Source organism: Dipteris shenzhenensis, chromosome 22 (genome assembly GCF_047967505.1).
Source record: "Dipteris shenzhenensis isolate YYH24624 ecotype China chromosome 22, Dip_SZ_1.0, whole genome shotgun sequence".
NCBI classification, from domain to species: domain Eukaryota; kingdom Viridiplantae; phylum Streptophyta; class Polypodiopsida; order Gleicheniales; family Dipteridaceae; genus Dipteris; species Dipteris shenzhenensis.
The window spans coordinates 53147823-53160303 of NC_141617.1; the positions used below are offsets into that span (position 1 = coordinate 53147823).

General features: G+C 43.8%; 1 protein-coding gene across 1 annotated transcript in view; it reads right to left on the reverse strand.

The window, feature by feature from the left end:
* Positions 1–12481, reverse strand: part of DEK1 (calpain-type cysteine protease family) — an 86086-nt gene that overhangs the window by 21333 nt on the left and 52272 nt on the right. Inside the window, exons 19-24 of the mRNA XM_087393623.1 lie at positions 9484–9843; positions 9264–9379; positions 8503–8800; positions 7804–8123; positions 6987–7338; positions 6565–6882 (exon numbers count right to left, since the gene is read on the reverse strand). Coding sequence (XP_087249749.1) covers positions 6565–6882; positions 6987–7338; positions 7804–8123; positions 8503–8800; positions 9264–9379; positions 9484–9843 — 1764 coding nt within the window. The remainder of the gene's footprint in view (positions 1–6564; positions 6883–6986; positions 7339–7803; positions 8124–8502; positions 8801–9263; positions 9380–9483; positions 9844–12481) is intronic.

The following is a 12481-nucleotide window of genomic DNA, read 5'->3' on the forward strand; positions in this document are numbered from 1 at the left end:
AACCAAAATTGATTGAACTATACGGTAGTGAACATGCAAAGGCCAAGTGGCCAGCTTCCACTATTCCATCTTTTTCAGACAGCACATGCCCATGCCACTCGATACTATGCCAATCACACTCGCGGCAAGGCAAAAGCTTTGCTTTACTAAAATTGAATTTCAAGCTAGCTGCAAGGCCAAATAAATGAACCACACGCATAATACGCCTGCCATCAGCCTGAAAATTTCATAGAAAGAAAAAGGAATCGTCTACATAAGCCTGGCTGCAAAAGGTGGGCCTCCCTCAAACTCAATGCCATGCAAATCCTGCTGAGAAACAAAGGCGACCAAGAGGATGAGAGGGCATCAGATGCTTGGTAACTTGTTGTGCCCCTCCTCATATAACCAGTAAACCACATTTTCCAATTTTGGCCCACAACCCAACTCTCGCATAATTGCTGCAATAAAATCCCATCTAACAGTATCAAATGCTTTTTCAATGTCAACCTGCATGATGAGGACATCCAGTTGAGTGTATTTGACATATTCTATGCCAATATAAGCATTTGCAATATTGTCCATAATCTGCCTGCGAAGGACAAAACCATACTGAGCAGGGTGCAATCCCATGTACAAGAAGTGCAACATATGTAAAACCAGCATTTTAGAAATCAACTTGGACAAAGAGGCATCAATGTAATTGGACGCCAATCAGATAAACATTGATAGAGGGGCCTTTTTGGAACCAAACGCAGCAAGCCCTTTTTCTAAGATCAAGGCAAGCAAGTGGAAAGCCAAGTCCTGTTAATCATGAACAAAAGAATCGAGCTTAGTTGATATACCTAGATGAATCCAGGAACATTCCCAAACTCATCCTCTAAAAACAACATAGTGTAGTTTCAATCTCATGATAGTCACTCACAAGGTTGAAAACCATAAACTCCATCATGCATAGCAGGGACTAGCAGGGACTAGCTACTATGACATCCCCACTGACGTCATCAGCGCCCAACAATGGGTGTAGACCATAGTATAAAAATATGCTCTCACACATACAAATCCACACACCCACACATACTTGAGCATACATTTATACAAAGTCTTCGTACTGAGTTTCTGTCGGCACTCCGGAGGTGAAGGGCTTAGTTGATCAAGCTTAGTTGATCCCAAAACTCAGCAAAAAATATAACAGTCAATCCATCCCAACCGAGAGATTTAGAGCATCAGAACTTGGAAAGTGCCGCCTTCAATTCTAAATCTGTAAAAGGAAATTCCAACTTGTGTGCATCCTCCTAACTCCCAAGAGAGTATCGATCAAACATTGTGCAGAAAAACCCTTTGGGCATCAACCTCCACAGGCAAGGGAGGAGGCGGGACTGCAAACATATCAGAAAAGTATTTATGCACCTCATCATCAAGCTGCCACCTATTCATTGTCCATGTTCCATGTTGGCACAAAACACAATGCAAAGAATGCATGCGACGAGAGGTATGAAGACTCTTGAAAAAGGCCTTGCAAGAACAACAGGTGTCTTGCATAGCTTTCTGCACATAGCGAAGCTCTCGTTTTCTTACCTTGCGATGATCATTGTCAGACAAGTAAAGAAAGGCATCCCTAAAAGTAGATCGATCCTCTATGGACAATCGGCCCGGCTGCACTATAGAAGTGAAGCGTTGAACCAGGGCTTTTACCTCTGCTACTTTGTGGTGCAAATCCCGAAGATAGCATTGACCATAAGCTTTAATGAGATCCTGCATTCCCATGGAGAGACAGTCCCGTTCCTATTCCCCATCAATCAAAGCATGCAAAACCAGTTGATGAATGAGAGCCTCAACTATAATCTAAAAGGCATGATGCCTCAAATAAGAGTTATTGACCAGTAAAAGTCTTTTGCATGGAAACTGCACATCATGTACAGGTAGACCAAAATATAAAGTCATAGAGACTAGAAAATGATCAGATAGGCACAAGATATAATCCAAATGCATGGCACAAGTAGAACCATCAAACTAGGCTCCATGCACCATGTACCATCTATCCAAGTGTGACCAATACTGAGTGAATGCATTGTGATAGAAAGCATATCCAATATCATCAGGCTAGAGATGTTGCCATAAATCACAGGCCTACAAAGTATCAACCCCGAGTGCCCAGGCATGCCTTTCTCTTGCCAACATATGCGAACGATGTGTACTGCTATCTTCATTGCCAGGGGACATATTAAAATCTCCACATATAAATGCATGATCGCTCCAAGGATATTAAGCCAAGCGATGGCACATTTCAGCACGAATTACAGATGTGGAAGACGCATAGATGGAAGCAAAATCATAATTGTCTCCATTGATAATGCATCTGACCTGTAAATCATTATGGACCAGCATGGCAACCCCTGAAAAAGAAGTCGGGCCAGCATAAAAGATACAAAAACCTGCAATGAAGCCTTCACGGCCCGCGAAGCAATGCTTATTATGTACTTGCAAAAAAACAACATGGAATCTATGAGCGGTAATATAAAAAGCAGCCTCCATTTAATTATATTACAGAGGCCCTGAAAATTATATGTAAGGCATTTGATCGATATGTACATATAAATAAACCAGTACATGACACATCAACAAATTATTCCTGCATGGCCGCGCCAATGGTGGCAGACCAGCAGATTCCCGATACGCATTCCCTAAGTCATCATCTAGCATAGGGCGAGGTGAAGAAGGGGGAAAAGTGGAATTATCATAAGACACTGCTGTCACCAAAGGTACACACAACGGATCTGCACAAGCCACTGCGAACCAAAGTTTACCAACACCAAACCCATTCACAGCTACATTCTCTTTAGAGGATGTTGCATTTTCCGTCCAATTCCTATTAGCCATTGTCCTCGACTTAAAAAACTTTCTGGGGGATTGCCAATCTGAAGAACAAGGCTTATCCGATGTTTTATCTGTCACCTTGGAAGGCATGGCCTGCATTTTGGGCCTTGGCTTCACCTTTAACATTTACCACTGGGCGGGAGGCATTTTCAGCACCTCTGATGCATGGTGCAACAGCAGGCTTCATTTGGGTGTGCAGCTGCTGCGGGAGGCTTCAGTAACACCTACACACACACACAGACACACACATTCAGCACCAGGCAACCTTGAGAAGACATTACATGGACTGGACCTGATCGTCTACACAGAGACACGTCAGAGCCCAGCAAAGGGATTGCGTATTGAACACAGTTAGAGTTGGCTTTCAGTGCATCACAAGGAGGCATGCACACACGAGTGATTACGGGGGTCAACAGGGGTGGCGATTCTGCATCTGCAGCCCCATGTCACTGTCCTAGCATAGACAGACACGCCAGACACATATGCCTGCGGCTTCGCAGACCTTCCACCAGAGATGTGTACATTGCAGTGTGCTTACTTTCCTCCTGAGACATCTGAATATGCCACGATCTCCACAAGGGCCGTACACACGGCCACTTACCCGCCATCCTATAAGAACACTAAGAGATATGGGCAGCAAGGAGAGCTCTTGCTGCTTTAACACTTCAATGCCCAAACACGCACCATGCAGGCAGCAATCCTAGACATCTTGGGAGATGCCATTCAGCTCCCATAAGTAGACATCACGCAACATTTTGGCTCTGCTTTCGAGAATATACATAAGCAGGCTGTCGTTGCACGCTATGGGTATGGTCCATGAGCTTATCATATACAACGCCCTGCAGAGATGGCCCAAATCAAAAAGATACACACATGCAGTCCCCACGAGGGTGACCCTAGCATCGTTGATTATGTCATTGGGTCTCCTGATTTCACGCCAAAGATCTCCAATATCACTGTCCACCTACTCATGGCAGAGGCTGCCCACTCTCACAGCTCCTTCTATGTAAAGATACCCCAGTCCATCCCACATACGCCCGCCTCTTCCACTATTACCAATATGGACTTTGATCATTCCTTGGACCACATATATGATAGCAGCCTCGCCACTCTCCTAAAGGATATATACAGTCAGCCCACCGTCGATGCCAGATCCTAGCTCCTCGCTCACTCTACCCACAGGAAGTTCAGCAGTCTTTTCCCTTCATAGTCACATCCACCGGGAAGCCAAGGGTCCTGAAAATGGTTGGCTCAATGACGAGTGCAACGTGCTTAGGCAACCCTCGTAGTTTGAGACCAACCAAGGGCACCCACGTAAGGAACCAACAGGATAGGAGTACCAACACTTAGTGCTACGCAAAAATTGACAGTTTGTCGTCAAGCACAAGCATGAGCTCCTCAGTATCCTATACAATAGTAGCTCCAAGGAAACCTGGATGAAACGCTTAGAGAGGGAATCACCGTGCCCACCCAAGACTTCACCTTTTGGAAGAACTATGCTTCTACATTACATGATGCCAACCAGCACCAACCACAAATCTCTTACATTCGTCACCCTACTAGCTCGACTCTTTTCTGTACATCTCAGCTGAAAGGTGTAATCAAAAAGCTGAAAAATGCACTCCCATCGGCTGTGTTCCGGATCTGGAAAGCATGGAGAGAAGGTCCCCGAGTCTAATCTATGCCTCAACCTACTGGCCAGTCTGTTGCGTCTCCCACTTTGGTCCTCAGATCCACCGTCTCCCTGAGCCCTGCTGGTCAGAGCTATTTGGCTTGTTCCACCCATGCATATGACTTTTCTTCCAAAGTACTTCAATGGTAAAGAGCAGTGCACTAACTTAATAGATAGGTTTGCACAAATTTTCCAAGGCTAAGTTAATCAAGAGCATTTAAAGAAAGATTCTACATGGAGGACAGATTTGCTCCAAACGTACTTCTTGGTAAAAGTCTCAAAGGTTCTTAAGGAATTGTTGCCCATATCAACCCAGTGAACTATCATTCTCGACTCCATAAATTGAAGATTGGTGGTCAAAGCTTAGATTCTTAAAGAAGAGTATAAAGGTCTTTTCGTACAGTGTTGAGTCATTCCTCTCCATATTTATATGACGATATATTTGGGGTTGGAGCTCAGATGTCTACCCAATGCCATAAATTAAGGATTCAAGAAGCATGGCAACTTGATCTTATTACCAATGATCTCGAACCCAAGCAATAAAGAATAAGGTTGGCCTTAAAAAATGGCCACTCAGCCTTCAAAAGGAAGAAAGATCATCACTGCATTGAATGTTGGTCATGCGTAAAGGATTGCCCAAATGAGGCATGCATTCTTGGAACAAGGTGACTCAGGAAGTTCAAGTACATAACCTTGTTGATTCTCAATTTGTAGAGCTTTGGCTTCCAAACACGTGAAATGATGGACTATTCCCAAACTAGACCTCAAAAGTCAAAGTCACTCAAAAAAATTCATATTATGAGCATGCAAGAAGTTGATAACTTTCTTGAGATGCCCTACATTTTACATGTGAGTATCCTTAAAGGTGCCAAAAAAGAACTAGAAAACAATACAAAGCATCTTCTTGATACATTACCTTATCGGGGATTGCATATTCGGTAAAATTCACTTCAACCAAGAGAGAAAATTCATCCATTGTTTCATGTGACAAAATTAAATTGAAAGAGGCACTCTCCGCACTCACCTCCTTGAAATTCACTCGTGTTACCTCCCCAAGTCAGCATCCGCACCCCCTTGAGTCTCATTTGCATCTCGCCCCTCTGTACAAGAGTCGTAGGACTTGCTAATGGTAGAGGCCAGAAGACTTTCCGTTTAATTTATCATAATGACATCATGGCAATGCTGTAGACACGTATATTCACAGATGAAAAGAGAATAACACTCCGATGCATGGGATATTCACTATGTTAAGTATCTTCTCAATGGCTCCCTTCCATTGCCTGGGGTTGGTATTGAAATTAACAGTATTTTCAGAAAGAGAGAGATTAAACGATGAATTATTCCTTGAAGAAAGCTTAATGAGGACTTACCAAGCGAGCTTATTAAGGTGTTTCAAATCGAGTCACCTTTAGTCTTGCTCAACGAACTAATTGTACTTGTTTACCACAAAAATTTAATCGACGGAACAATAAAGCTCATGATGATGTCATTTGAGAGGCTATGAGTAGGCTAAGAGAAAATTCCTGTTTTTAACCATGAGAGCATCAAAGTTCTTGGATCAAATATTTATATAATGTCCCAAGCTAGCTACGTTAGCTTGTACCTAACTATAGCTACACGGAGGCCTAAGCATGAATGGACTATTATAAGCCCCCTGGGATAGTAACCATACCCTCAAGATGCATCTTAGTGCTATGTTATATCAAGGTTTCTGGTTTGAACCTTGAATTTCAGCTCCTCGGCGGGTTTATATTAGCTCTATCTTGGGGTGGTAGGTTAGGACAATTAGGAGTCGTCGCATAGTAGCCAATCATATGTAGAATCATGTATGCACTATTGGCATAATATATCAACCCAAAATCATGTCTTTGAGATAGAAACACTTTCCCCATCAACTGCTGCACATGCCAAATGAGCAGCTCTATGCATGGAAATTCTTGCCATTTGAAGACAGCTTTACAAACCATGTTTTAGTGGGTATCAATTTCAGAAAGAGAAACGTCTATTAATTAGACAAAACTTTGGGAACCCCTTGTTACCTGAAGCTTTATAGATGGTTGCTCTGCATCAACAAACAAAGACTGACGCGATGGTGGAAAATCTTGGTCAGTAAAATGGGATTCCCCTCTACATGCGAGGTCCTCCTTTACTGCCAGCTCCACGAGCTGCATCCGATGGATCACTTCTTCATTTGTTTCCACTTTAGGTCGTCTGAGATTCCGACTCACTTGGTCCATTTCAATTGCGACCTCCCTTTCAGCCTTCCGCTTCCTTCCACTTGGGAATTGTTCCTCCCAAAGTGCTTCTTCACGCACATACAGGTCCATGTCTTGAGGATCACTACCTGATTCTTCCTCCTACAAGAACATCTCAAAAGCATGGACAATGGAGCCACATGTTATATTAGCAAAATTGTCACATGAAACCAAAAAAATTATTGCCTTCCTTAGTCATCACATACCCTTGAAGGTGACTCTTCACAGTGCCAATCATCCTCCAAAAGCTCTTCCACACGATCTTCATCGACACGAGTACTATTATGCACCATTTTTATTTCATCCCCAGATAATAATCTTCCCCAAACAAATACATCCATGATCTGCATCCTTGGTTCTCCTCCTTCACTGTCAGATCTTCCAAATGCATCTAAGTCCATCGGGGGCTTTGCTCCTACCCAAACCTCTGTCCCTTCTTGCCATACACCCCCCTGCCCTGGGATGGACATCCCATTTTGCAGCTCATCCAGCTTTCCATCCAAGTAGGTGAGGGCTTCTCCTGCCTCTGCATCTATAGTCACAGCAACAGTATGCCATCTGTAGCATAAGATGCAGATACCAGGTTATCAGCATCACAAGAAAATTCAAGACATTTACAGCATTCTACATCATAATCATCACCAAACATTATCTGTTTTGAAAGCACAAACGAGGCCCACATGAGATCATTACAGAACCACCAATTCACAAACTCCGGCATAGACTAGATACCCCACAGATGCCCTTAAAAATCCGACCAACCCAAGCTCCAAAATACATACAATCGTTTCTGTCAGCTTTCATTCATAGACCATACCAACCGTATGCACTGTGCATTAAACATCCATTAAGCCCCCTATACACACAGCCACCCAATAGCAACCAACTGCATACCCTAGCCAATCCACAAAGAAACTTAAGAACATGTATTCTCTGCTGTGCAATCGCGTCCACAGCCATGCACACACATGAATCTTAAAACTAGCACCAGTGCAATTCAATTTTAGGCCAGCAAGGACTAACCTTCCGTCTGCAAGATTATGGGTGCCAATGTTCCAGCACCTAGTAATTGTGGTCTGTGTATCACCCTTCATAACCAGGCGTAAATTAACTTGTCCACCATCAAAAGCCAAGTCTGCACCAGTGACCAAAATCTCCAAGCAAAAGTGACCGTGTGTCTCAGTGCCGAGTAGGCAGACAGGCCCAGATCCAACTTCCACTAGCACTGCTGCTGAGAAGGTAACTCTTGGGCTGCCACAAACAGACATGTCGATAACCCCACAAGATCTTCCCTCACTTTGAGGTTCTGCATCTATAATGCAGAATGCTCCGTCTACACCAGTCTGCACCAAAACGCCCCCCCAAAAAAGAAAGAGAGCTAAGATTATTTTGTGATATACTGGTTGGGTTAAGAGCGAAATGTCATCAGAAAGACCTAATTATAAATAGCACATATAAAGCAAGTTTATCAGGCAAGCTTGCTTATGAGTGGAACAACACGTAAGAGTAGAAGCAGTGGAATATGCACACGTTACAATTCTGCCAAGACACAGAAATACAAAATCTTTAAAAAAAAGAGCACATACGTGATGGAATTCCAGCATTTTTCAACTGCATCTACAATGTGGGTCCTCATAAAGCCAAATATCATCAGGACCCAGATTTGGTTTTATGAAAACAAGAAACACGTAAACTAACTCATTAAAGGCAAGACATGTGAACCTGATGCGCCCTCTCTGCCCTTTGCCGTGAGAGAACTCGCTGAGCGATGCTGGAGACTTGTTCTCCAGCTCTTCCCTCATCAATAAACACATCACCAGCAACAACACGAGCTGCTGCAGCAACAGCAGCTGCTTCCTTACTTCCGGCATTTGGAAGTGAAGAAAGTACAGTGGCCTCCAATTCTCTGCGCCTTCGTTCTTCTCTTTCCAATAGCTTTTTTCTTCTTTCTCTACCTCTACCTTCCTCTTCTCGTCTTTGTAGCATTGCTTCATCCTCCATCTCTTTTTCTCGTATGAAACTGCATAACATTGAAATAGACATTGTATCAAACAACAAAAAGATGGCATTTTTATAATAAGCCAGCTACCACATACACCCAGTCATGTTTGTACTATGTCTACAAAACACGTAGCTTTGTGTATTTGTGTCTACAATTGAGCTCCAATAGAGAGACAGAGACAGCATGAGTGTGAACATGAATGTCAGTATGTGTGAGCATCTACGAGATAGATAGATAGAAAGAAAGAAAGAAATAGAAAGACGGAAAGCGTACGCATGTGCCCCGCGTGCGTGCGTGTGCGTGTGTGTGTGTAAAAAGTGTGCTTTTGTGTGTGTGAGTGAGTGAGTGAGAGAGAGAGAGAGAGAGAGAGAGAGAGAGAGAGAGAGAGGCAAAGGAAGGACGAGAATCACAAGGAACTATGTGTGTGTGTGTGTGTGTGCGCGTGTGTGTGTGTGAGAGAGAGAGAGAGAGACAGACATACCTCTCCTGCATCAACTCAAATTCCCGATAATCCTCAGGCTGCCATTTTTTCATCCTCCTCTCACTTAAATCGGAAAAACCTTTGCTGTCCAGGAAGAGACGCAGACGAACCTCGTCCTATCAAAAGATACATAAGATTTCAGTACTGAAACACCTTAATTGTGAGTTTAGCAAAACATAAGTAGAAAGTGCGAAGGAAACAATGTCAAGAATCTTCTCACCTGGACTTTTTCTGCCTTTGCTGCAAGACCAAGTAGCAACAACAGATGGCCGCCGAACTTATCCCACATGTAAACCCATTCAGTATCTAAGGCTTCCTCAAGTAGAAAGATCTTAGCATGAACCTCGGCTTCAGATGATGACTCATGATAATGAACATGCCCAACCTTCCGTCGACACCACCAGATACCAGCCGCAAGCTCCTGATTGTGCAAACGCTCTTGCAACTTGAGAACATCATCACGAGGAAGAACATAGTTCCCCCCTTTGTCACGACCCATCTTTGGATCACCAACAAGAAGAGCAGTTGAGCTTGCCGACCTTTGTGGTGCTGAGTATGTACCTGATAAAGCATTACGAGTCTGGCATACCAGAAATTCCAATGAGATAACAGTCCAGAAGGAATCTCAATTCATTGTAGTTTACTTGAGGATCGCAATTTCAAAAATCTAAGAACAAATTTTCTGGCCAAGGATGTTAACTAGAGGTCCAACATCCAGCTAAGTAATAATTTACTCAGATTAACATCTGTCGTGACTCTATTTAGGTAAATAAATTAACACATGACGTGACTCTATTTAGGTATTGGTAAATAGTACTCGTAATCGCAAAAGTCAAACATCTTCTGGCTTTCTACTAAGAAAATGGTCCACAGTTATGGACCCTTGATTGAATTGTCAACAATACATGTTTCCTAGAATATTTCTATGAAGGGAAACCAAATAAAGAAAATGAGATCGAATCTTCACTATGTTGATCAGTTAATCAGTTAAAGACACATGGTTTAGCACAAAGAATCAATACTACTGTGAAGAACAAGGACATCGTGTCATTGGAATAGAGGAAGACACTCTCTTTAGTAGGGCCTAGAGTTTGCATCTAATGTTTGCTCATATTCAACACGAATACACAATGCAAGCTGACTCATAGCACTTTGGAATCAGACATGTATACAAACTAAAGGCTTCTTGCATGATGACCATCAAACATAAAGATCAAAGAATCATCAGCTCCTCGCAAGCTAATAAGAAATATACATTGACCAATACACATTGAATTATGGATATCAAAACAATGGCAAAGCTGACCTAAGTTCAAATTGCAATAGAGTCCCAAGGACTCTAAAGAAGAAAATTAGAGGATGCTAAACAAATGAAGAGTATTGTGTCCTGCACGAGATATTTCCATCCCCAAAATTTGTCCATCTCAACAAAATTAAGTTCCATACGTTCCAAGCATTAACATAACTGCTTTAATAAAGATAGTTCAACTAATACAATCAGGCTTCTTCCACAACCGGGGGTGATATCAGTGCCTCTTTCAGGAGGGGCATGGCTTTGGCCCACTCTCACGATTGATCCACTTCCACGACCAGGTCTACATTGGGTTCTATTTGATTGAGATCCAACTACACAGAGACACTATTGAGACTGATTAGACAGCAGCAAAGGGTGACCAAGCACAATGACGTGTCACGGATTTCTATGCGTTTGAGTCAGCTCCAAGGCATAGTGGGGTCGAGCAGGAGGAGCTAGCTGCTGACATGAGGGCAATATGAGTCAATGTGAAGAGACAACGCAGCAACGTCGAGCCACAAATGCAGAGACCACACACAACCCGGAGAGTGACCAGAGCATGCACAATTGAGATTCAGTCTATCTCAGCTCTCCTTAGAGGAGACCGCTAGAGACAAGGTGTCACTCTTGACATAGCCCATCCAATACACAGGTCAAGGAGACCACGTCCTCTACCACAGTGACAGACAAGGGATATGTTTGCAGCCCATCGCAGAGCCACCATGGCACCAGGTTTCGGATTCTGAGTTTCAGATTTCAACTTTTGAGTTTTGAGTTTGAGCTTTTGAGCCCTTTAGTTTTGCACAGCACTCAGCGAGGGCCCTAGCACGCCCTTCGCTTCAGCCCACAAAGGCTTGTATGAGCTTCTTCTCTTGATGTACTTTACCCTAATCTCTCTCACAGAGCCAACCACTCACACCTGACCTTCCATATCTCTGCTACTATGCCACCCACAAGGAGAGCCCTCCTCGCGCCTGCACCTGTCCATGTCCACCTTGACCGTGCCCTCGACCCAATGTACGTGAGTCACTTAGCCAACGAGCTCTCAACCCTACTCAATGATGATATAGACCTCGCACGCGCCTCTTACACCCTTATCTGAGTGGTATAGGATGCTGCCACTAGATCCTTTCCCACGACCCGATCCACGAGAGTCTGAGATGGCAAGATACCTCAAAACCCCTGGTTTAATACTAAGTGCAGAGAGGCGAGAGCCCACCTCATACAGGAGCAAGCCTTAGGACATCTGACATCATCTGAGGCACAGAGAATCTTTCGACGACTGACATGCTGCAAGAGGCGAGACCTTCTTACACACAAGATGGATGAGATTGATAGATCTTTTCTAGGAGGAGACTTGACCACTAGATGGGGTTTTCTATTGGAGGGGAAGCCACCTATCCCCATCACTGACCCACGTGTCTAGCACACGTATGCACATTTCCTCTATGATGCACAGATGTGAACACCACCGGACATGTCCTCTATGCCCAAGCCCACCACTTGTCACTTGTTTACCGCACAGAATGTGCAGGATGCACTCCGTCGACTACACAATCGGAAAGCATAGGATCATGACGGCCTACGGACTGAGCACTTTGAGCATGGACATGAGGTTTTAACTCTGGTCCTAGCACACATGTTCAACCAAGCTGTTTGTCACAGTTTCCCACTCGCCTAGAGCACCACCACTATTGTAACAATACACAAAGTCAGGGACCCTATGGAGACTGGGAACTACCGCACCCTTATGATTGGTCATACTTTGGCCAAGATCTATGGATCGGTTCTAAAGAGGGAGCTCAGCAATCATACAGAGGCTCGGGGGCAGCGATCACTAGGACAAGCAGGATTTCAGAGGCAACACTCTACCTTAGATCACATATTTACTCTGAGAGCTATCATCGAGGAGGCGAGGTCACCA